General features: G+C 43.0%; 1 protein-coding gene across 2 annotated transcripts in view; it reads left to right on the plus strand.

Moving 5' to 3' along the window:
• The window catches only part of LOC119969427 (ankyrin repeat domain-containing protein SOWAHC), a 184,710-nt gene extending 164,054 nt beyond the window's left edge, over positions 1-20,656 (plus strand). Inside the window, exons 11-14 of one of the 2 annotated variants that reach the window (XM_038803057.1) lie at positions 4,049-4,121; positions 7,436-7,462; positions 8,168-8,263; positions 19,344-20,656. In XM_038803057.1, the coding sequence (XP_038658985.1) occupies positions 4,049-4,121; positions 7,436-7,462; positions 8,168-8,263; positions 19,344-19,528 (381 nt within the window). In that variant the 3' untranslated portion in view covers positions 19,529-20,656. The remainder of the gene's footprint in view (positions 1-4,048; positions 4,122-7,435; positions 7,463-8,167; positions 8,264-19,343) is intronic. The other variant, XM_038803058.1, reaches the window with a different exon arrangement.
• The last annotated feature ends 1,201 nt before the right edge of the window (positions 20,657-21,857 follow it).

The raw sequence follows: 21,857 nt of genomic DNA on the forward strand, positions 1-21,857 counted from the left end.
TCCTACTAATATGGATAACCTCATATTTTCCCACAATATATTCCATCTGACAAAATTTTGCCCTCTCACTTAACCATTGCAAACTCTGTGCCCTCCTCACCACTTGTTTTGTATCTCTTTGTATTGTCAGCAGATTTGGCTACAATCATTTGCTCCCTTCGTCCATGTTATCCATATAGGTTGTAAATAGCGGAGATCCACCACTAGTTTGATTTTACCAACCTGAAAATGACCTGTTTATTCTGACTCTGTTCTGTGTTTGTTCACCAATCTTCTATCCATGCTAATATATCCCCCCCCCCCCCCCCCCCCCCCCCCAACACTTCTCATTCTATTTCTCACCCTGCACAGTATTGCCTTTTGGAAATCCAAATTCTCTGGGTGGGATTCTCCGCCGGCGGGATGCTCTGTTTTGCCGGCAGCTCGAGGGTTTCCTGACAACTTGGGGCTGCCTCACAATGGGTTACCTGATTGACCAGCTGGCATAACGGAGCATTCCGCCAGAGGAGTGAAACAGAAATGTGGCGCAGCAGGGCAGAGAATCCAGCCCCACTGTCTCCTGGTTCCCATTTATCCACTCTATTTGTTACTCAAATAATTCTAAATTTGTCAAACATGATTTTCCTGTTTTTAAATCATGCTGACTCTGCTTATAGTTTTATTTTCTGGATGTCCATCTGCTACTTCCTTAATGGTTCTAACATTTTCCCAGTGTCCGGCGTTTGGAATGGGCAATAATTAGGTGTGATTTATTTTGGATCTCACTAAATAAAATAAGAGGTAGCAATGAAGAGAGGTTGCATAGATTAGGATTATTTTCATTAGAAAGACGGAGGTTGAGGGGGGACCTCATTGAGGTCTACAAAATCATGAGAGGTATAGACAGGGTGGATAGCAAGAAGCTTTTTCCCAGAGTGGAGGACTCAGTTACTAGGGGTCACGAGTTCAAGGTGAGAGGGGAAAAGTTTAAGGGAGATATGCGTGGAAAGTTCTTTACGCAGAGGGTGGTGGGTGCCTGGAATGCATTGCTGGCGGAGGTGGTAGAGGCGGGCACGATAGCATCATTTAAGATGTATCTAGACAGATACATGAATGGGCAGGGAGCAGAGGGATACAGATCCTTAGAAAATAGGCGACAGTTTTAGATAGAGGATCTGGATCGGCGCAGGCTTGGAGGGCCGAAGGGCCTGTTCCTATGCTGTAATTTTTCTTTGTTCTTTTAGTACCTTGATCCAGAGTTTTTCTAGTTCTAGCAGTGGTCGTGCTGACATTGGTTAGTTGCAGTAATTGCTTATATATTTACCAAATGCAAACTTAGGACAATTTTGTAACTTCAAACCCAACCTCAAATGATTATTCACATTTTGCCAGCCTTGGTTGAGAAACTGACTGGAAGGTTGTACTTTCCATTGCACGCAGAAGGATTGCCTGGTTACTCAGCTGAAAAGCAACATTGACTTGCAGCATATGCTTTCACTGGAGTTGTGCAATTAAGGTTCACTAAATCAGTGCCTGGGATGAAGGGGGTTGATCTATGATGAGAGACTGAGTAAATAGGGCCAATATTCTCTGGAATCCAAAAGAATGAAAGGCAATCCCATTGAAACATTCAAGATTCTGAAGGAGCTTGATAGGGTAGATGCTGAGACTGTTTCCGTTGGTCGGGGAATGTAAAAGGGAGCACAATCTTAAGATAAGGTGCCAATCGTTCAGATCTGAGATGAGGAGAAATTATTTCACTCAATGAGTTGTAAACCTTTGCTAGGAATGCTAGACCAGAGGGTTGTGGATGTTCTATCATTGAACATTTGCTTTTTGGGGCAGCACGATGGCACAGTGGTTCGCACTGCTGCCTCACAGCACCAGTGACCCGGGTTCGATTTCGACCTCTGGTAACTGTCAGTGTGGAGTTACTTCCCGTGTCTGCGTGGGTTTCCTCCGGGTGCTCCGGTTTCCTCGCACATTCCAAAGATGTTCATGTTTGATTGATTGACCATGAAAATTGCCCCTTAGTGTGGGGTTACAGTGCGGTAGATTGGGCGGTCTTTCGAGGTTTTGGTGCAGACCCGATGGGCCGAATGGCCTCTTTCTGCACTGTAGGGATTCTATGACCCCTAAGGGTGAGATAGACAGATCTTTGGTGTCTGTGAAATGGGGAAAATGGGGAGCAGGTGGGAAAGTGAAGTTGAAGCCCCAAATCAGTTATGATTGTCTACTCCTATTGTGTTCTTTGCAGGATTGTGGAGATTCTTTTTGAGAGCCAAAGTCGCCACCCTTTACCCCTTTTCTTGGTCAAAAGTGATCATTTATTGTAAAGAGAAATTATCTCTAAATATTTAAAATCTGTTACAATTTAACATTTAGAGGTGAAATATGTAATATTGGTACATAATGAAGGATTAATGATCATGATGATCACTGAAGGTTTGCAGATTGATAATCCACCCCATGTTACTGGGCAGCAACATATTGTATAGAGAGATTAGTGGTCAACATGAGTTGAATCATGCTGCCCAGATGGTATTGTGCTTTAGAATCATATAATGTTACAGCATAGAACCGCACCTTACTCTACCTAGTCTAATTCCAATCCCCTGCTCACTGCCAACTTTTCAATATCCCTCCTTCTTGAGTCACTTTCTGACTTGTTTTGAAAATAATTAATGGATTCTACTTTAACAATATGTTTTACGGCAAATTTGCACAGTGTAATCACACTGACTCTAGATGTTCTTTAACTTTTTTGTGATTATTGTAGATTAGTCCTCATGTTACCATTTCACTAACGTGTAAATCAGATTGAAGTATATTTACCCATTTCCCCTTCATACACCTCCATCTCCAAACAGCTAGATGTTACTGTGAATTGGGCATTGGAAGGGATTGACTAGGAATTCTCTTAGAGCACATCTTCGATATGGGGAAAAACTGTTCTTGAAATGTGTTAACTGTTGCAAAATAAATCTTGAAAGAGCACTTTGATTAAACTTATTTTTTTTCTCTCCTTGCTTTTGGTGATTGTCTTGCCTTCTGCTTCTTTTGCAGGGAGTGAGTATTGCATGTCTTTTTATTTTCTATTTTATTGACTGTTAAGTTATTGCACTATTTTGCTTTTTGAAATCGCTGAGCTACTGTGTGCTAATAATTATTTTCCAATCCACGTAAAGTGCTTTGTCCCATAGAATTGCGTGAAGGGATAGATAGCTGCAATGTTTGAATTAATTTTTCTTTACCCTTTTATATTTCTTGATTAATGTTCAACCAGATCAGTTTTTGTTGGTATACATAGTTTTCACAGAAAAGCCTTTGAACAACTTTTGTTTCCAATGAGAGAGAAATAAAAGACGGTGTCCATGTTTTTATCATGATGCATTTTTACACACTTGATCACTGCATATTGGGATTGTAAATAAATTTTTAAAGGATTACCAGACGCTGTCATAAAGTTGGTGTCCATTCATCTTCATAACCTGCACCGCAATAGCAAAATTCAATCCGAACTCACATTTAGCAACAAAGGCAACACTTTTAAACAAGTAAACAGTTGCCTGGGTGGATAACATACAAGCATTTAAAGTATTGTAACTGTAAATGAACATGTTCATGTACTGCTCATTTAATTTTATTGAAATATTTTGCAAGTGTATACGAGACAGTTTTATAACGCTGTAGCTATCCAAAATGCCTGTTGTACTGGGGATGTATCACCAGGTCCCTGTTGTGAAAGTGTTTTAATATTTTTGAAACACTGATTTAATATTAGAAATTACGATATGTCTGAATTTTAAGTGAATATGGTGACTATAAGGGAAGGAAAGAAAACTATTTTATCAGGATTTAAGTTCTTTTATAATTAACAATATTGTTGAAGTGATCATGGTGCCTTCAGTTCATGTGACTGCCATGTTGTTTTTTCCTTACTATGACGATGGCATTTAATGGAAATATCTGTCATCTATTTAACAATTGAATGAAAGTTTTCCATTTGTTCCAACAAAATATTTTTGTGTTATTTTGGTTAACCATGTGATACTTATTGTTTTCCCAGGGTTACACACCACTGCATATAGCAGCCCTCCATTCCCGTGTAGACATCATGGACCTTTTAATTCATAACTATGGTGAGATTCTTGCTGAATTATATCTATTATAGTAGCATTTTATTGTTTTATTAATTGCTGGCAGACATTTAAAATTCAGATGTGCGAACTATCACTCAGTCTGGAATTTCCGAAGATTGGAAATCTATTCAATTAAAACTATGGATGATAATAATAGAAAATAATTCATGGACCATTCGTGTCTTATAGTATTTCTAAAACGTATTGGGCGGGATTCTCCATGGCAGAGACTAAGTGCTGATGCCGGGACTGAATCATAGGTGCTCTACGATCCCGATGGCAGCGCCAATCCCAGAGCCATTCAGAACATGCTAATGGGCCAGCACTGGCACCATGTGGAAGTCATGTGATTCCAGTGCACAGCAGCGTGTGATTCGCCATGGTCGGGATTGGCACTTGAGATCCTGATGAGTTGCGCCGCATATAAGCACTCCACTCCCCACACACACTCATTTCAGCCACGAAGATACACCTGAAGAGCAGCACCAAGGTCTGTGGGCTCTTAGGAGAGTTGCCGGGGCAGGAGGAACCAACGTGGCCAATGGCGCCCTGCAGTGTGCAGCCAGATGACTGCCTTGCAGGCCATGGCACTGGGGGTCTGTACCTGACACCCTGGTCCTGGGAGGTGGATTGGGGGGGGGCACACCTTCCCCCTGGGGTCCCGCTCTCTCTATCTCTCTCCCTCTTCCTACCTCCACCCCCCCTCTCAGCCCTTGCTGATGTGCCGGGAGGCCGGACACTACCGGGCCGGGCATGTTAATGAAATGTTAATGCACGCTACTGTACATTTTGCATGCCCTTGCCAGCGCCCAGCATGGAACACATTCGAGCTCCTATTGAGGCCACTAAGCATGGCGTGTCATTGGGCAACCAGCACCCACCTCCATTTTCGGCTAATGTCCAATCGCGATTCCGGCATTGCTGCACAGAGAATCCCTGCCACTGTTTTTGTTACTTGGGCACTTTTTAGCTACCTAAGTCATGCAGCTCTACTTTCCTAATGTATGAATTTTAAATAATGGACTTCCTGGAAGGGCTTGGAATTACAAATCAATCAGTGGAGTTGTAATACAATTGCAAAGGTGACATCATCTTTTAATATCTGAAATTTATAATATTACCAGCTATTTGTTGTTTTACATCATATATGCCATGGTGTTTTAGTATTCAGATTGTGAACAGTGGCTTTAAATTTGTAAAACATCAATAAATGTTCTGTTACTTTGCTTCCATTCCCCAAGATTCAATCCTTGCCTCCAAGGTATGATTCCTTGCTGACAGACAGTTTCATGAATTTTGGCCATCCTCCAGTGCTATACCTGTTTAATAATTATTCACTTGTGAGCTTTAGTACCCAGGGTTGATGGGATGTTTGATGTGGGAGGCATTAAATAATTGAGCCTGATTTTGTAGTCCTCTAACTTCAGCAAACATACAGGACCTTTGGATGTATTTAACAGCTGAATCTGTGACCTCCCTACGCTCGGAGCACTGAAGTCAATTGTCGCAGTCCCAAACATCAACCAAACTGAGATCCTCTAACTCGGGTTGAGTCAGAAAATTTCACTCAGCAGTGGTTAGGGACATTAATATTGGACTGAACTATTCGGGAGTGTGACTATTCCAGGGTGACTAGCATCTATATAACCATGCTCCATTGAGGAGCCGAAGTCTTCACGAGATGAATGGAGAATATTAGGGCATGTCTGGTTGGGTTCTATGACCATGCTGGTCAGTGTGGCTCCTTCGATTATTCAAGTTTCCTGTTCAGGTTCTGGGTTTATAACCTTTGTCACCAGCCTTGTTTTCCATTCTTGTGGTGGAATTTTGCTGTGTAGCTTTCCATAAAATGTGTTAGGAGTTATTCTGATAATACACCAGAGGGTATATCACTTCTAATGATACTGCTGTTCTCTGGATAAACATGACATCTAATATTACAGAAATTTACAAAATCATTTTAGCATAAGTACAAATTATGAGCAAATTTGTGCCATTTGTTTGTTCCGTAAAACCTTGTGCACTTGTTTATGCAGGTTTTACTCCAAAACCTCAACACGTCACCTTCCCAAATGAAACCTCACTTGGCTCATTAATATAGATTACACCCCAACTTCCGCCATGCTGGGACCAGGAAATGCAAGTTTCCTGCCCTGAATGGATGTAAATTTAGACTAAAAATTTGAAGTGCGCAAGACCCAAAGTCATTACTTTTGACATTTTGTCTCCTTTTCTCTTCTTACTGAGGTCTGCATTATTTCTACTTCTGCTGTACTAAAATAACAAAAGCTTCCACAGTTGCATTTTCTGAAACATGCTGTGCTTAATGCTCATTAATAGTTGTTTGATGGCTTCAAATTTTAATTTCCATAACATCAATTAGAGGCATACACATGCTGCCTTTTGCAATTGTTTATACAGATTTCCTCTTGTTCTATGCCAATTGGTTAATATAATTCTCAGGAAATGTGGACCAATGTTTCTGTCAAAAAGATTGGTGTACAAAAAAGTAATTTTTGCATAATTTCTGTCCAAGTGTGATGCAGAAAATTCCAGACTTGTATTCCTCGGCATTCCCCTTCAGTCAAGCAGAAGCATGTTCAGTATAAATATTCCAACAATATCGAATGAGGGTAAATCTTTCTGCATTCGTGCCAAGTATGTTTTCAATATACTGTGCTGTGTGTTTATTGTTGCTTTCATTGTCTGTGACTCCGGTTTCTATTTCTGAAACTATTCTGTTCACATTGCAACATGTTGGTAGATTTCATCTTGTACATTTTGGTAAATTTTAAGATGGTAATCTCGGGCGACATGGTTGTGCAGTGGTTAGCGCTACTGCCTCACTGTGCGAAGGACCCCCAAGTTCGATCCCGGCCCCGGGTTACTGTCCCATGTGGAGTTTGCACATTCTCCCCTTGTCTGCGTGGGTCTTGCTCCCACAGCCCAAAGATGTGCAGGATAGGTGGACTGGCCACGCTAAATTGCCCATTAAAAACAAAGATCGTAATCTAATCTTGGTGTTCATACTACAAACTTAAGTTGCTTAAATTTTAATTTCAAATCTTCTGAATTCCATGATTGGATCCATTGTATGTCCATTTTTCAAACAAGTACACAGCTTGGCATCTGTTGAAGTATCCCGATATTTTCAGAAAATGTTTAATTTGTTTTTGTTCACTTTTTTTTTTCCTGTCCTCCAATTTTATCTCCTTTCTCAATCTCCTTCACTTCACTTATTGATTTTTTTTCTTGCGCACCTGTCCTCATCAAGCTAAAGGATGATACCACTGATCTCTCTTCTTTGAACCCAGAGACAGCCTCAAGTACATCTAGGTCAGGTATGGATTGGGCCCATTGGAAGGCAGGATATCACTTCTCTTTAGAAGACCATGTCTCTCTTCCCCCGCCCCCCCAAACTCCCCACTGAACCAATGTGACACTTCCTTTGACATTTCTGAATTTGAAACCATTTTGTGCTCCTGACTCTGGTCCACTAATGACTAAAATAACTAAAGTTACTTGTGCGTGAAGACACTATAATTTCAGTTGTACCTCAGAGTGGGACCAGGGGAATTGTGTTCTGTAGAAGGGCATGAAAATGTGCATAGCTGGGTCCAACAATCTGTTTTTTTACTTTGAACCGAAATCAGTGCAGTTTGGGGTCAGGTGTGGATTCGACCCCACGTAAGACTGAGGTTTGATAGTAACCCTGATAACCAGATGAGCCTCTCCTACTGTTCATTTCTGGTTACAGTGCTGTAAAGCTTTTTTTTAAATTATGAAATGGTTTCAAATTATTTTAATCAACATTACTAAAGTATTACTCAATAGTCTAATATCATCCAGTTTTGATAGTTTTTAGCTTCACCTAGAACAAAACCTTTTTTGCCAGTTAACATGTATAGTGTTGTCTGCACCATTAACACTAAAGTATGCAGTTGAAATACTTTAATACTATATTTACCCACATATCAATGTTGCTTTTGCGAGTGCTTTTGTAACCAGCAATGTAATATACAACCTTTTTTAAATATTTTAAACAGGTGCAAAAACAAATGTGAGAGACTATAGTGGACGGTTTGCATCCCACTATCTGAAAGATAATGATGACCCTAGTGACTGCTCAAATGTCTCTTCACGTAAGCTATTCTTCTTCTCCTCAACATGCTGCCATTTAAAAAGTCAGATTGTTCTTAAATTTCAATATCATTGTAGTGCGCGGTGTATTGACAGTGACAACTGTATTCAGATAAGTGAAGACATCTGAGAAATGAACTGCTTTTGCAATGTATTTTGTGATGGTCAATCCATCCCAGTAATTCCTTTAATTATCAAAAACTAAAACAACTTTTGTGATACAGATAAAGAAATCTTTAAAAATTGGGTTTCAAGAGCTGGCAACAATCAACAATTTACCTTTGAATTGTGAAAGCGATAAATTTGCTTTATTTTCTCTTCTGTTCCAGTGGTTTATGATAAATAAGCCACCACAAACTGCCACAATAACTCGCAAGTGCAAAAGACTGCAGTGTTTGAGCGTTTATAATGCCTACAATGAGTGTAATTTATTTTCATTAAAACTTTCGGCCTTTTCTCCAGTGGCTAAGCCATGTAATTGAATAGCTGAGCCAAGAATTCCTGAAGAACAGTTATTTAGCTGAGGCAACAACATGTATGCAAAATTACCTTAGCAAAGGTAGAGCACGGCTCAAGGAGAAGAGTCAGTTGGACTTTGACACATTATTCACTTTATACAGGATACAGGGCAGACATCTTCATTATGGGTGTATGTCTTGTGATTAGAAGTATAATTATTTCTGTTTCTTCACTGCACTGTTGTAATTGTGAATGGCGGTATGGATTGTGTATAATTTGAGTTTTTGTATCTGTCACAAGTACATTTAGAATTGTTGAAATATCAGAATAAGTCACATCTGAGCTCAAAATCAACTGGTGCTATCATACACATCCAGCAGGATTCAGTGGATTGTGGTCAGGAGAGGGAACCCTGACAAATGTTGTTTGCCCTGATTCCAGGCCACTGTGGCAAATATTAGCACAAGTTATTGCTGAAGCTAGTGAACTCTGGGGTCAAATATGGAACAAAGGTATTTCTCTTCTGTCCAGCCTTCAAATTCCAACATGCTTTACTGATCATTGCCACATTCTCACTAAGACTGCAGAAAGAGAGAGAAAACAAATTGGTGACCACAGGAACATGGGTGGGTATAAAATTTGTTGAGATGCATCAAAACTGGGCAGCACGGTGGTGCAGTGGTTAGCGCTGCTGCCTCAGGGCGCTGAGGACCAGAGTTCAATCCCATCTTCAGGTCACTGTCCATGTGGAGTTTGCACATTCCTCCACTCTGGCTGAAAAATTCCTCCTCCTCTCTGTTTTAAAGGATCGTCCCTAATCTGAGATGGTGATTTCTGGTTCTAGTTTTTCCTACAAGTGGAAGCATCCTCTCCACGTCCACTCTATCCAGGCCTCGCAGTATCTTGTACGTTTCAATAAGATCCCCTCTCATCCTTCTAAACTCCATTGAGGACAGACCCAGAGTCCTCAAACGTTCCTCATACGGCGTTCTCACCCCCACAATCCAAAGATGTGCAGGGTAGGTGGATTGGCCACGCTAAATTGCGCCTTAATTAGAAAAAAATAATTGGGCCCTCTAAATATTTTTTTTTAATTTGATGTAGTTGGATAAGGCCAACTACAGGTGGGTTTCTGATCGAATTTTAAAAGAAATTTGCGTGTCAGCTGCTCCCATTGTTGTTAGAGATGTTTAATGATTCCATGTCCTGAGGGATATTGCCGGCCACATTGGCGCAGGCATCGATTTCCTTGATTTTAAAGAAGGATAAGGATCCGGCAGAGCGTGGGTCGTATCGCCCTATTTTGTTAATGAATGCAGATGGAAAGTTGTTGGCGAAGGTTTTGGCAATGTGCTTGGAACCCTGGCTTTCAGGGGTTATAGGCTGGATTGGAACAGGCTGGGTTTATTAAGGGCAGGCAGCTGTCTGCCAACATAGGGCGATTGCTTAATGTTATTCTGCCTCCTTCTCTAGTCCCTGAGCCAGAGATAATTATTTCAATGGACTCTGAAAATACTTTTGATGAGGTGGAGTGGGGATATCTGTTTGAGATCCTTAGAAGGTTTGTATTTGGACCTAGATTTAATATTGGATCCAGCTTTTATATAGAACCTCATCGCGTGTGTTCATAATAATTGAGCTCAAAATATTTCCAGCTAAAGAGAGGTGTAAGGCAGGGTCGTCCATTGTCCCCGCTATTGTTTGCCTTGGCAATTGAGCCCCTGATCATATCATTGAGGTCATCTACAAAGTGGAGCGGAATGGAGAGGGAGCATAGGGGTCGCGATTTAATGGTCACTTTGAATTTAAGGGAGAGCACGATGAGGCCGTTAGATCGCGGGGGAGGCCAAAAACGAGAACCGCACAGGCGCAGATCGGTTTGTGATCTAACCAGTCCACTCCTATTGGCAACATCAGGAACTGATAGCGTGGAAGAAACCAATAATCACCACTTAAGGCCAATCTCCATAAAATTAATGGGAGTGACCCCTCCCATTATCTAACCGCCTCCCCGGCAAGTGGTCACGCAGGCGCTGATTAGTACACCTTTTTAAAAATGTGAAGCTTGCGGAAGGACTGCTGTGGGGATCCAAGAAGGTGTGTAGCCATCTTCGCATTAAGGCCGGGGGCACTGGGATTACTGATCGCGGTGGTCTCTGGCCACGTGGCTGAAGGCTATTACTAACTGGGAATCGCCACTCGTCGCTAGGTGACCATTTCACAGCTCCCAAGTGGATTCTCATGGGTAGGCATGCCATGTTGCATGTGGGAGTTATTGCACAGCATCCCAATCAGACCGTGATGTCTGATTACTGTGCATGAACACTGCGGGATGCAACACCACATCTGAACACCCTGGGGCTGAGCCCCAGCACCGGGACATTTCGCCGCAGAAGGTGGGTGTGTGGACCGGGGAGGTCACCAGCGCCCGGTCCAGGTAACATTCCGTGCGGGTGTCTGGGGTACAGGGTCTGGAGTCTGGTGACCAAGGGCCCCCACTGTGGCTGGGGGTGCGTAGACAGAGCATGTCAGATGGTTAGGGGTGGGGTGGGTGAAGAGCAATAGGGTATTGGAGGGTCCCTGGGAGGGAGACATTGCTGGTTGTCAGTCTCACAATCCTTCCCAATTCCTTACAGATATTGCACTGAATGAATGATACCCTGGACCCCGCAGAAGCTGCCCTTGTGGTGCTGCTGGCAGACCAGGCGGCCAGACACCGGAGAAGACAGGCGGCAACAGCATCGATAGAGGCTTGAGGCCATAGCCTGTATGCAGGGCCCCACCCCACACCCTGAGGACTCGGTCGCCATCAGACCAGGGAGGGACCCAGAGGGGGACGCTGGCAACTGCCCAAGGTGTACAGACGTCGGTGGTCTGTCAAACAAATGACGGACAGCGTGTGCCGCAAGAGGCTCCAGCTCAACAAGGGGACAGTGGGCACCTGTGTCATGTCCTTGTGGACCTGCACCATATGGAGGAGGAGGATATCTGTTTCCAGTGGCTGTCCCCGCAGCCCTGAACCTTTACACCTCCAGATCATTCCAGGGCTTGAGGGGGGACTTGTGTGGCATCTCTCAAGCTACAGCCCACAAGAATATCTGAGAGGTCACGGATGCCCTGTTTGCCCAGGCAGGTAACTATATAAACTTTGACATGGACCTGGCCCAACTGGGTGCCTGGGGAGCAGCACTATCCGACATCGCTGGGATGCCTCAGATCCGGGGGTAATCGATGGCACGCATGTCGCCTTATGCTCACTGAGCCGTCTGGGAGTGCCCCACATCAACAGGAAGGGAATCCACTCCCTGAACGTCCCAACTCATGTGAGACCACCGCATGAAGATCATGCACGTGTGTGCACTCTTTCCAGGGAGTGTGCATGTCAGCAACATCCTGGGGCAGTCGGACATCCCTGGCCTCTTTGAGGACCACCCCAGGATGGCCAGTTGGCTCTTGGGGGATGAGGGGTACCCACTGAGGACCTTGCTAATGACGCCAGTACGGAGGTCGGTGACCGATGCGGCGGCCCGATGCAACGAGGCCCATGCAGCCATCTGGGCTGTCATTGAGTAGTGCGTCAGACTCCTCAAAATGCGATTCCGATTCCCTGACCACTCGGTGGTGTACTGTAGTGGCACTGCTGGACATGGTGGGCCGGAGTACGGGATGGTGCCAGGCGCATGCTCATGGAGGGGGCCTGGGGGTGGCGTGGGTGGTGCCAGGGGCCTGGTGCCAACCCACCCATGGTACCCAGTGGAGGTCATTAACCTTCCTACGGCACTGGGTTCCAGTCCTCCTGGTGATGTTCCCCGAGCTGACGGCTGCTGCCACTTCCTCCCAGGGTGGCTGCCCTGTGGCTAACCATCCAAGACCCAAGGGGGAACAGTCTGATTTCGACCACATCCAGCAGTCTGGCCAGGTCGGCATTCCTGAATCGTGGGGCTGGTCTCCTCGGTGGCATGGCTGCGAGCAGTTTGGGGCAGGATTGATTTAAGTGCTGCTCTCCCTTGTTAGCGGGGGGCTGGCGCACGCAATCAAAGCGAATCAGCTTTTGGGACAGTCATTTGCAGCGTGAAGCCCGTGGGGCCTTGTTAAGTGGTCCAATTAACACTTTATAGCGGTGACGGCGGAGCGTCGGGAAGCTTGTTGCAGTTTCCGCTCGCTACTGCACATAGAAACTTTTCTATTAAATCGTGCCTAGATTGTCTTTGTATGCAGATGATTTGTTGCTATATATAACGGACCCCTCTCCAGTGTAGAGGAGTTAATGAAGTTTCTTCGGAGTTTTGGCTGCTTCTCGTAATATAAATTGAACTTGGGCAAAAACAAATAATTTCCGGTGAATCCCCCAGGGAGACGAGACGATCTGGGAAGGTTGTCTTTTCGCCTGGCCGGATTCAGCTTCCATTATCTGGGACTCTGGGTGACCCATGATTGGGCCTCACTTTATAAGCTTAATTTTGCTGGTCTGGTAAATGGGATTAAGTCTAGGGGCAGCACGGTGGCGCAGTGGTTAGCACTGCTGTCTCACAGTGCTGAGGTCCCAGGTTCGATCCCGGCTCTGGGTCACTGTCCGTGTGGAGTTTGCACATTCTCCCCGTGTTTGTATAGGTTTCACCCCCACAACCCAAAGATAGGTGGATTGGCCACACTAAATTGCCCCTTAATTGGGGGAAAAAAATGAATTGGGTACTCTAAATCTGTAAAAAAAAAAATATATAAAATGGGACCAAGTCTGACTTGAAGAAGTGGGAAAACCTCCCTCTGTCCCTGGCGGGCAGGGTCCAAGTGGTAAAGATGAATATCCTCCCAAGGTTTCTATTTTTGTTTCAGTGTCTCCCAGATTTCTTTCCCAAATATTGCTTCGTGAAAGTATTTTTTAAATTTAAGTGGCCAATTCAGTTTTTTTTCCAATTGAGGGGCAATTTAGCATGGCCAATCCACTTAATAACAATAATAATCTTTATTAGTATCGCAAGTAGGCTTACATTACCACTGCAATGACGTTACTGTGAAAATCTAGTCGCCACACTCCGGCGCCTGTTCGGGTACACTGAGGGGGAATTCAGGATGTCCAATTCACCTAGCAAGCACGTCTTTCGGGCCTTGTGGGATGCAAGCGGCTCACCTGGAGTAAACCCACGCAGACATGGAGAGAACATGCAGACTCCACACAGACAGTGACCCAAGCCGGGAATCGAACCTGGGTCCCTGGCACTGTGAAGCAACAGTGCTAACTAACATGCTCCGTGCCACCCTACGCTGCACATCTTTGGGTTGTGGGGTGAGATCCACACACACACTGGGAGAATGTGCAAACTCTACATGGACAGTGTCCCGGGGCCGTGATTGAACCCGGGTCCTTGGCGCCCTGAGGCAGAAGTGCTAACTACTGCGCCACCATGCTGATCTTTCTTTGTGAAAGTTAATAAAATTATATATTTTATTTGGGCGGACAAGACTCCATGGATTGGTCGGGTGTTTCTGCAGAAGGAAAGTCAATCGGACGGTCTAGCGTTATCCGATCTGTTGTTTTATTATTGGGTAGCAAAAAGGTGCGGAGGCTGCTTAAAGATACGGGGCTGGATGGAGAGAAGTTCCTGTAGAGGTACTAGTTTAAGGGCCTTGGTTCTGGGTCTACTTCCATTTTCCCCTGTTAAATGGACTTCCAAGTCCGGTGGTGGTGGCCACTCTGAGAATATATAGACAGTTTAGGCAGCATTTCAAACTGGGTGCCATGTAGTTGTTGGGCCGAATCTGCAGAAAGCATTGTTTTGTTCCAGGGGTTTTCGACTCATCGTTTGGGACAACGGGTGAGGAGGGGTTGGAGCGATTCAGGGACATGTTTATAGATTGGTGTTATAACCCGCAAGTTCCTTACAGGGTGGGAACAATTAACTTCCCCGTGAACCTTGCAGAATGAGTTCCCGTTAAGGGGTTGGGGGTCCTCTAAACAATGTACAGTTGTAGGGCATATAAATCCAGCCAGTTAGGCATCGGCAAAGCAGACCCAGTTGGGATCTTCCGTGTGATGTGTATAATAGTTATTGCAAATAAACTAAGTTTCTTTGAACTACTCGGTGTGAACTCCTTTGCGGCCTTTAAAAAAGGGAAGCTCGCTGGTTTTGAGAAGCAGTTGGAGAAATTCCAGCTTCCAAGACCTAATCTGTTTACGTATTACCAGTTGGGTAACTTTTTACGTAAGGAGATTCCTTCCCCTTGGCACCCTCACCCTCTTTGATGGATAGGGTCCTTTCGGCGGTTGAGATGGGGGAGAGGAACACATCAGATATTTATAGTCAGCTTGTGTCGATGGGGAAAGCGCCATTGGATGAGGTAAAAAGGAAGTGGGAGGGAGAGCTGTGTCAAGTTTTTGATAGGGGTGTGGAGTAAGGCTCTGCACAGTGTCAACTTCACCTCGTGTTAGGCTCAGCTTGATTCAGTTCAAGGTGGTGCCTAGGGCACATCTGACCTGGGCCCGGATGAGTGGGTTTTTTACGATTAGAGGATAGGTGTGAGTGTTGTTCATGGGGTCTGACGAATCATACACATATGTTCTGATCTTGTCCTAAACTTGTGAGCTTTTGGGCCTCCTCCTTCAGCACCATGTCAGGGGTTCTTGGGATTGAGTTGGAGCCTGAAGGTTAGTTCTGTTTGTGTGGAGGACTCTGGTTCCGCACAGTGCTTCATCCTGGTTGAGTGACCTAATGGAAATTTTGCACTTGGGGAAAGGTTAAGTATATCATGAGTGGGTTAGCAGAAGGGTTCTACTCTAGGTAGCATTTCCTTTTTCAGAGAGCTGGTTGTTATATTACTGGCTCTAGTAATATGTATCGTTACTAGTTGCTGTTGATGCAGATGGTCTGACGGTGTGACCCTGAAGAAACCGCGAGTCTTCAACGTAAGCAAACTAATTTATTAAAATAAAGATTGAATATATCTGAGTTCGACACACTACAGAACTATCTCTAGAAATCAAGTAATTAAATATGATTGATATAACTGGTTCACAACTATAAATAGTAACTATACTGAGAGCTATCTATCACGCACTACTGCTTACTAAATACTGGGTTGAAAGGGACCAAGATTCTCTTGGATCTGGTAATTATAGGTGGATCTAGTGGTGCCCTCTAGTGGTAGTGTTACAGCCAGATGTTATAATTAACCCTTTAGTTATGTACACATATACATATCATTACATTGGTCACCGGCAGATGTTTTGGGGGGGGGGGGGGGGGGGGGGGGGGGTTCTGGTTTTGTTTGTCATTTTTACTTGGTTGTAATTTTTTGGTGGGGGTGGGATTGAGTCTGGAAGTAATTTTGTTCTGTCGTGTGGTTTTATGGTGTTACATAGAAAATAAATTCTCAATAAAAATTTCTTTTTTTTTAAAGTATGAACTGTATTGCATTATAATGAGAATGTGCTTTAGTGCAACAAAAGCCAGCATTATAATTGGGTAGAATAACTTGTTTCCATGCTGCATGTTCTAATTGAGGTGGATTTGAATGAAAAGGCCTCTTGATTATTAATGGTTGACTATATGAACCTCTGCACAATTGACTATCTTTGTTTTGCCATGTGAGGAAGCTGTTTAATTCAGACTGCTTATGTTGTGAGTTCAAGACCCAGGCTGGAAACCTGAGCTCAGAATTTCAGCTGACACTGTGGGAGTGCAGTACTGCTGGAGGTGCTGTCTTTAGGATAAGATATTAAATCAAAGATCTTCTTGGGGAAAGTTCTTCCTGATGTCTCAGGCAATAATTATCCTTTAACAACATCTCTTTAAGAAGCAATCTGGTCATTATCACTTTGTTGTGGGGCCTTGTCCTGCCAGGTTTCATACATTCCGCATTGATGCACTTAATTGATCCGGAACACTTTAGCGTGTCCTACGGTCATGAAAAGATACAAATGCATAGGTTTTGCTGAAATGACTATGCATAGCTGTCAGTAAAGAATATGCTGATAATATTTGTATGTAATGCCTCAGACATTTTATTTGACAGATGTAAGTGCATGTTTCATCAAGAGTCAACATTTGTAAGTTATTCTAACAAAGCTTGAATTGCCACTAGATTATTTTTCTCCTCGTGTTTTCTCGCTCATCACACTGATTGATTGCAATTTCTCAGTTTACCATTTCACAGGTTTAGGATAAAGTTCAATGTAAGATTGTTGCAATATTTTTTAAAGAAGTGAAATAAAATATTGGCCACCATTGCAGATAGGCCAGTCCCACGTTGTTACAGACATGATCTGACTTTGTAACCTCCAGTTGATTAGTGTGTGTGTTCAGTTTCATTCATTTTCAGCTGTGCCACTAAGTTGGACACTCCCAAGTCCTCACCAAACCAAAATGTGGCTCTTCATCAGCCTCTGAAGGGAGTCTCCTACTGATTCATTCAAATGTGGGCACTCGAAGCATTTCAATATCTGAGCCTTGTCTCCAGATTGCAGCAGCATGATGTGCCATTTGTTGCCCCTTTAGTTTTTTGACTGAGACACGCAATAAACACTTAATATAAAAGTGTCCACGGAGACGAGGGAACAATTGAGTTATATTTTTATAACTCTAGGTGGCACAGTGGTTATCATTGTTGCCTCACAGCTTCAGGGACCCGGGTTTAATTCCGGCCTCGGGTGACTGTCTGTGTAGAGTTTGCACTTTCTCCCCGTGTCTATGTGGTTTCCCCCTGGTGCTCTGGTTTTCTCCCACAGTCCAAAAGATGTGTAGGTTAGATGGATTGGCCATGCTAGATTGCCCCTTAGTGTCCAAAAGAATAGGTTGGGTTATGGGGATAGGGTGGAGCTGTGGGCTTAAGTAGGATGTTCTTTTCAAGGGCTGGTGCAGAATCGATGGGCCGAATGGCCTCCCTCTGCACTGTAAATTCTATGATAAAATCCTAATCTGTTTGGGACTGATCCAGTGTTAATATTGGCTCCAATATGCTGATTGTAAAAGGCAACAAAGGCAAAAGATCGTAAACCAAATCTATTCTTGAACTTCAAATAGATAAACTGCGAGTAGGTCCTGGCAGATTCCGGTTGTCTGGGGCTGACTATTTTTTTCATCTCCCCCACCACATCATTGAAACAAGTAATTATTACAATAATTGAGGTATTCTGTTGTCATGAGTCAGTGTGGCTGGAACAATGAAAATTTAGTTACACTTTCACTGAAATCTCCATTTTGTGGAGCCATTTCTGGTTTTAAAATGTTTTTAACCAATAACACACTTCTGGTCAATTCAATACCACCTTCTAGGCTGTTTAGTTTAAAAACTGTTTATTGACCTAATTTTCTTTGCCTTGCAAGTTCCATTGTCTGTTTATAAGACGGAATCTATTCCAAATTATTATCTTTTACTGAAAATTGGCTTCAAAAGCCAATTCCCAATCAGTCAGTCTAACAGTGTAAAGGTTGACCTGGTCAGACAATTGCTTTTCAATAATCTTCCAAAATTAGTTCCTGAACACACTGATTCCTTGCTTGTGGTATAGTTTGACATGTGTAAATCATATCTCACCTATATATTATAATCCATTATGCATAAAAAATCCTGGTAAGTGAATACTGGTGGGTTATTTAACCATGTGGACATTACAACCTGACCCTGGCCTCACCCAAATGATATCTAAAGAAGAGGTCCAAACTTCAAAGGATGGCAACAGAAAAGTTTAACTTATTAAAATAGTATACATTGGGTAGCACAGTGGCGCAGTGGGTTAGCCCTGTTGCCTCACTGCGCCGAGGTCCCGCTTCGATCCCGGCTCTGGGTCACTGGCGTGTGGAGTTTGCGCAATCTTCCCATGTTTGCGTGGGTTTCGCCCCCACAACCCAAAGATGTGCAGGGTAGCTGGATTGGCCATGCTAAATTGCCCCTTAATTGGAAAAAAACATTGGGTTACTCTAAATTTTAAAAAGAAAAAAAAAATAGTATATAATTAAGTTAAAATGTAACTTCGCGGCATGGTGGTGCAGTGGTTATCACTGCTGCTTACGGCACTGAGGACCCGGGTTCGATCCTATCCCTGGGTCCACTGTCCATGTGGAATGTGCACATTCCCCCATGTCTGCATGGGTTTCACCCCACAACCCAAAGATCTGCAGGTCAGGTTTGTTGGCCACGCTAAATTGCCCCTCGATTGGAAAAATAATTGGGTTCGCTAAATTTAAAAAAATATAACTTTGATAAAGATAACGGATATTGTGTACTGTACTGAAGAATATCCTCGGCAGTAATAATAAAACCGCTTTTCTTGGTTGAAGGCATCTTAATTTTATGTTAAAATTTGATATGGTCTTTTGCTCTTTCTTTCAATTAATAAATGTCACGTGGCATTTAAATGTTTAATTTGATAGAATTTCAGAGGGTGCTGCCAACCAAAAGTTGACTCAAATAACTGGAATTTCCTTTAAATATGGTGTTCAATTTAAAAAGAATATATGACGTGGATTGATTGGTTTTCATACAATTTTTATTTGGGCAATCATTTTTGAGTTATTAATATTTAGTGGTTTGCTTTAAGTTACTACTATACAGAGTTGAGCAGTAAGTTTCCTGCCTCCGCTCCGTTTGTTGTTCAGTTGGTAACTGATCCACTTTGTCATGTTATAGATTTCCAGCAGTCCAGAGGAGAACGACGGAACAGAAAACTTGCTGGACTCTTCCTGCCAAAGAGCCATGGAAGCAGTAAAAAGAATTGGGGTTCAGTAGAGAACTTGACAATGGAAGACAAAGATGGCTCCATGTTCCTGTCTGTACCAACATCGTACAAGGCTGTGCGCAAGTTCTCCAGATAAGGCACTTCAGTAAACTAGAAAGTGTGACTCAAATAAGTTGGTAGACTTGTTATAGTATTGTTATATGAACTGCCCATATTTTAACTTGTTAAAACATGTTAAATTCAACAGCAATTGACATTCGGAACAATTTATTTTAGGGCCCTCTTTTCCTACTGTGTAATGTTACTGCACACAGAACCATAGGAAATTCCTTACTTGAGTTTTAATATGTAATGGCAATTTAATTGGTTTCACAGAATGCAAAGTTAGTTGCACACACTTTCAAGTTTTTCTTCCTTCTGCTTCCTGTCATAAAGTCAGGAATGTGCACAAGCTAGAAGGGTCATGACTAAAGAGTTTAATGGGGTGGAGTGGTGGTGGGAGTGCACAGAAAGTGGTTCTCGCATTGTGTGCCAATTTAATATGTTTTCCCTTTCGGTGGTACTACGAAGATATTTGCTTCAAACTTATCTTATTGTGCCTTTATTTTGGGCAGGAGATACTTCAACATTTTAACAACTCTATTTCAGTGCTTGTAAGGATAAACATCCAGACAATTAAAAGACACCAAAGCCCTTCCATTTGAATAATGTTAATATATACATAACCCTGCTATTTTTGTACATCACAGCGGATGGATGCTCAACCAATGCTTTGGTGCTCCATCCTTCCGTAAATCTATTTTCTGTATAGCTCCCAGTGATTTAGTCATGAGCACATATTGAGGTCGATCTGGGATGATGTTCTGGCTCCAGTATACTGGCCTCTAAGGCAACCATGTTCAATGTGCCTTCACACATAAGCCTAGTTGTCTGGAGAAGCAGTGGTAAGTCAGATGCACCCATTGTGCCACTATGTTAACCAGAATCAAGGAACTTGGGAAGAGAAGAGAACCAGAGTGGTAAAACCTGGGGCAGAATTTATAGTTCCCCCACAACTGGGTTGTTTGCATCGTAGGGTATACAAAATTTCTTGGATGACTTTCCCACCAGGCTCCTGCCCACCCCCAACTCTCTGCAGTCCACCCTCAGGATGGTGGGAAGAGTTCAGCCCCATCACATCCCACCCCCAACAGGGTCTAGCTGCTGTGGTTGCTTGCTTTCCCCCTACACCCCCCTCTCCACCCTGAGACCCCCCCCCCCCCCCCCCCCCACACACATACACACATACTTGTCTGGTCTTGAACTCTTGAAGATAGAAACAAGGAGCAGGATTTGGCCCTTTGAGTCTGGGGACAGTCTGGGTCAGCCAGTATCAGCGGGGTTGTGATCATTGTCGACTCGTCGGATGGTGGGAAAAGAAATCCTGCAATCCTAAAACTCCTGGCCATGAAGTGAAAAATAACTCCATATGGTTGACATACTGTGCTTCATTGAGAGAACAAAATTTATAGCTTTGTCTACCCTTCTACGTACAATGATGGTTAACCAATTCATGGACAATAGGCCCCTGATATTCAAATACCAACAATTCCATAGCAGAACTTAAGTTGCAAATGGGCCAAATCATTTAAATGTAACATGAACACTAAAATGTATGTACAGCAAGTAAATTTGCAAGAATAATGAGTATATACTCATATTATTACCTATTCCATGGTTTTGCAATAAAGTATGTAATTATATCCTTTGTTTTTGTGAAGGGATAAAAATGTCACCTAATGCCAATGTGTTGTAATCTAGATCACACTATTAATTTTACAGTCATACTAAAGCTATTGGCTTCATGAAGTTGATGTACAGTTGGTAAACCAGATTCTTATTGATACAGTAAGATCAACCTCACTGGAGCTATTATACAGATCGTGCAAATTAAACGTTGTGTGGACAGTCTCTTGGCAAATGTCATACTACTTGGATTTAGTGCTCTTTACTTCAGATCATGCTCTGATACTCGAATTGTAGATCTTTGGCATCAATTTCTACCTGTAACATGTTTTCAGTATGGAAATTATAGAGTATAACTGCAGCTTTAGAGAGGAAAGATGAGTCTCAACAGCCACTTTGCGTTATCTTATTTTGGATTTATATTTTGCTCCATTATTGCAGTACTTGAGTTCACGTGCATGGAATTGAGATCGCAATGTCCTCTAGATGCCAAAGTAACATTCTAGTATCACTACGTTTGCAATTATTTAGTATCATCTTCAAAATATGGTCAGACTTAGCTTGGAGTGGATTCATCAAGTTGCTTTGGACATATTTTTCATACGTTGAATTAGCTTGTAGCTGAGGTTAAAATACTCCTGATGCTTCACTTCGTTGCTCCATTGTGTGGTATGAACTGATTTACACTGCCCAAAACAAATCTCAAGACTGAACTCTGCGATCTACTGAGTTGGTCGATT

The sequence above is a fragment of the Scyliorhinus canicula genome, chromosome 7, assembly GCF_902713615.1.
Source record: "Scyliorhinus canicula chromosome 7, sScyCan1.1, whole genome shotgun sequence".
Classification (NCBI taxonomy): Eukaryota; Metazoa; Chordata; class Chondrichthyes; order Carcharhiniformes; family Scyliorhinidae; genus Scyliorhinus; species Scyliorhinus canicula.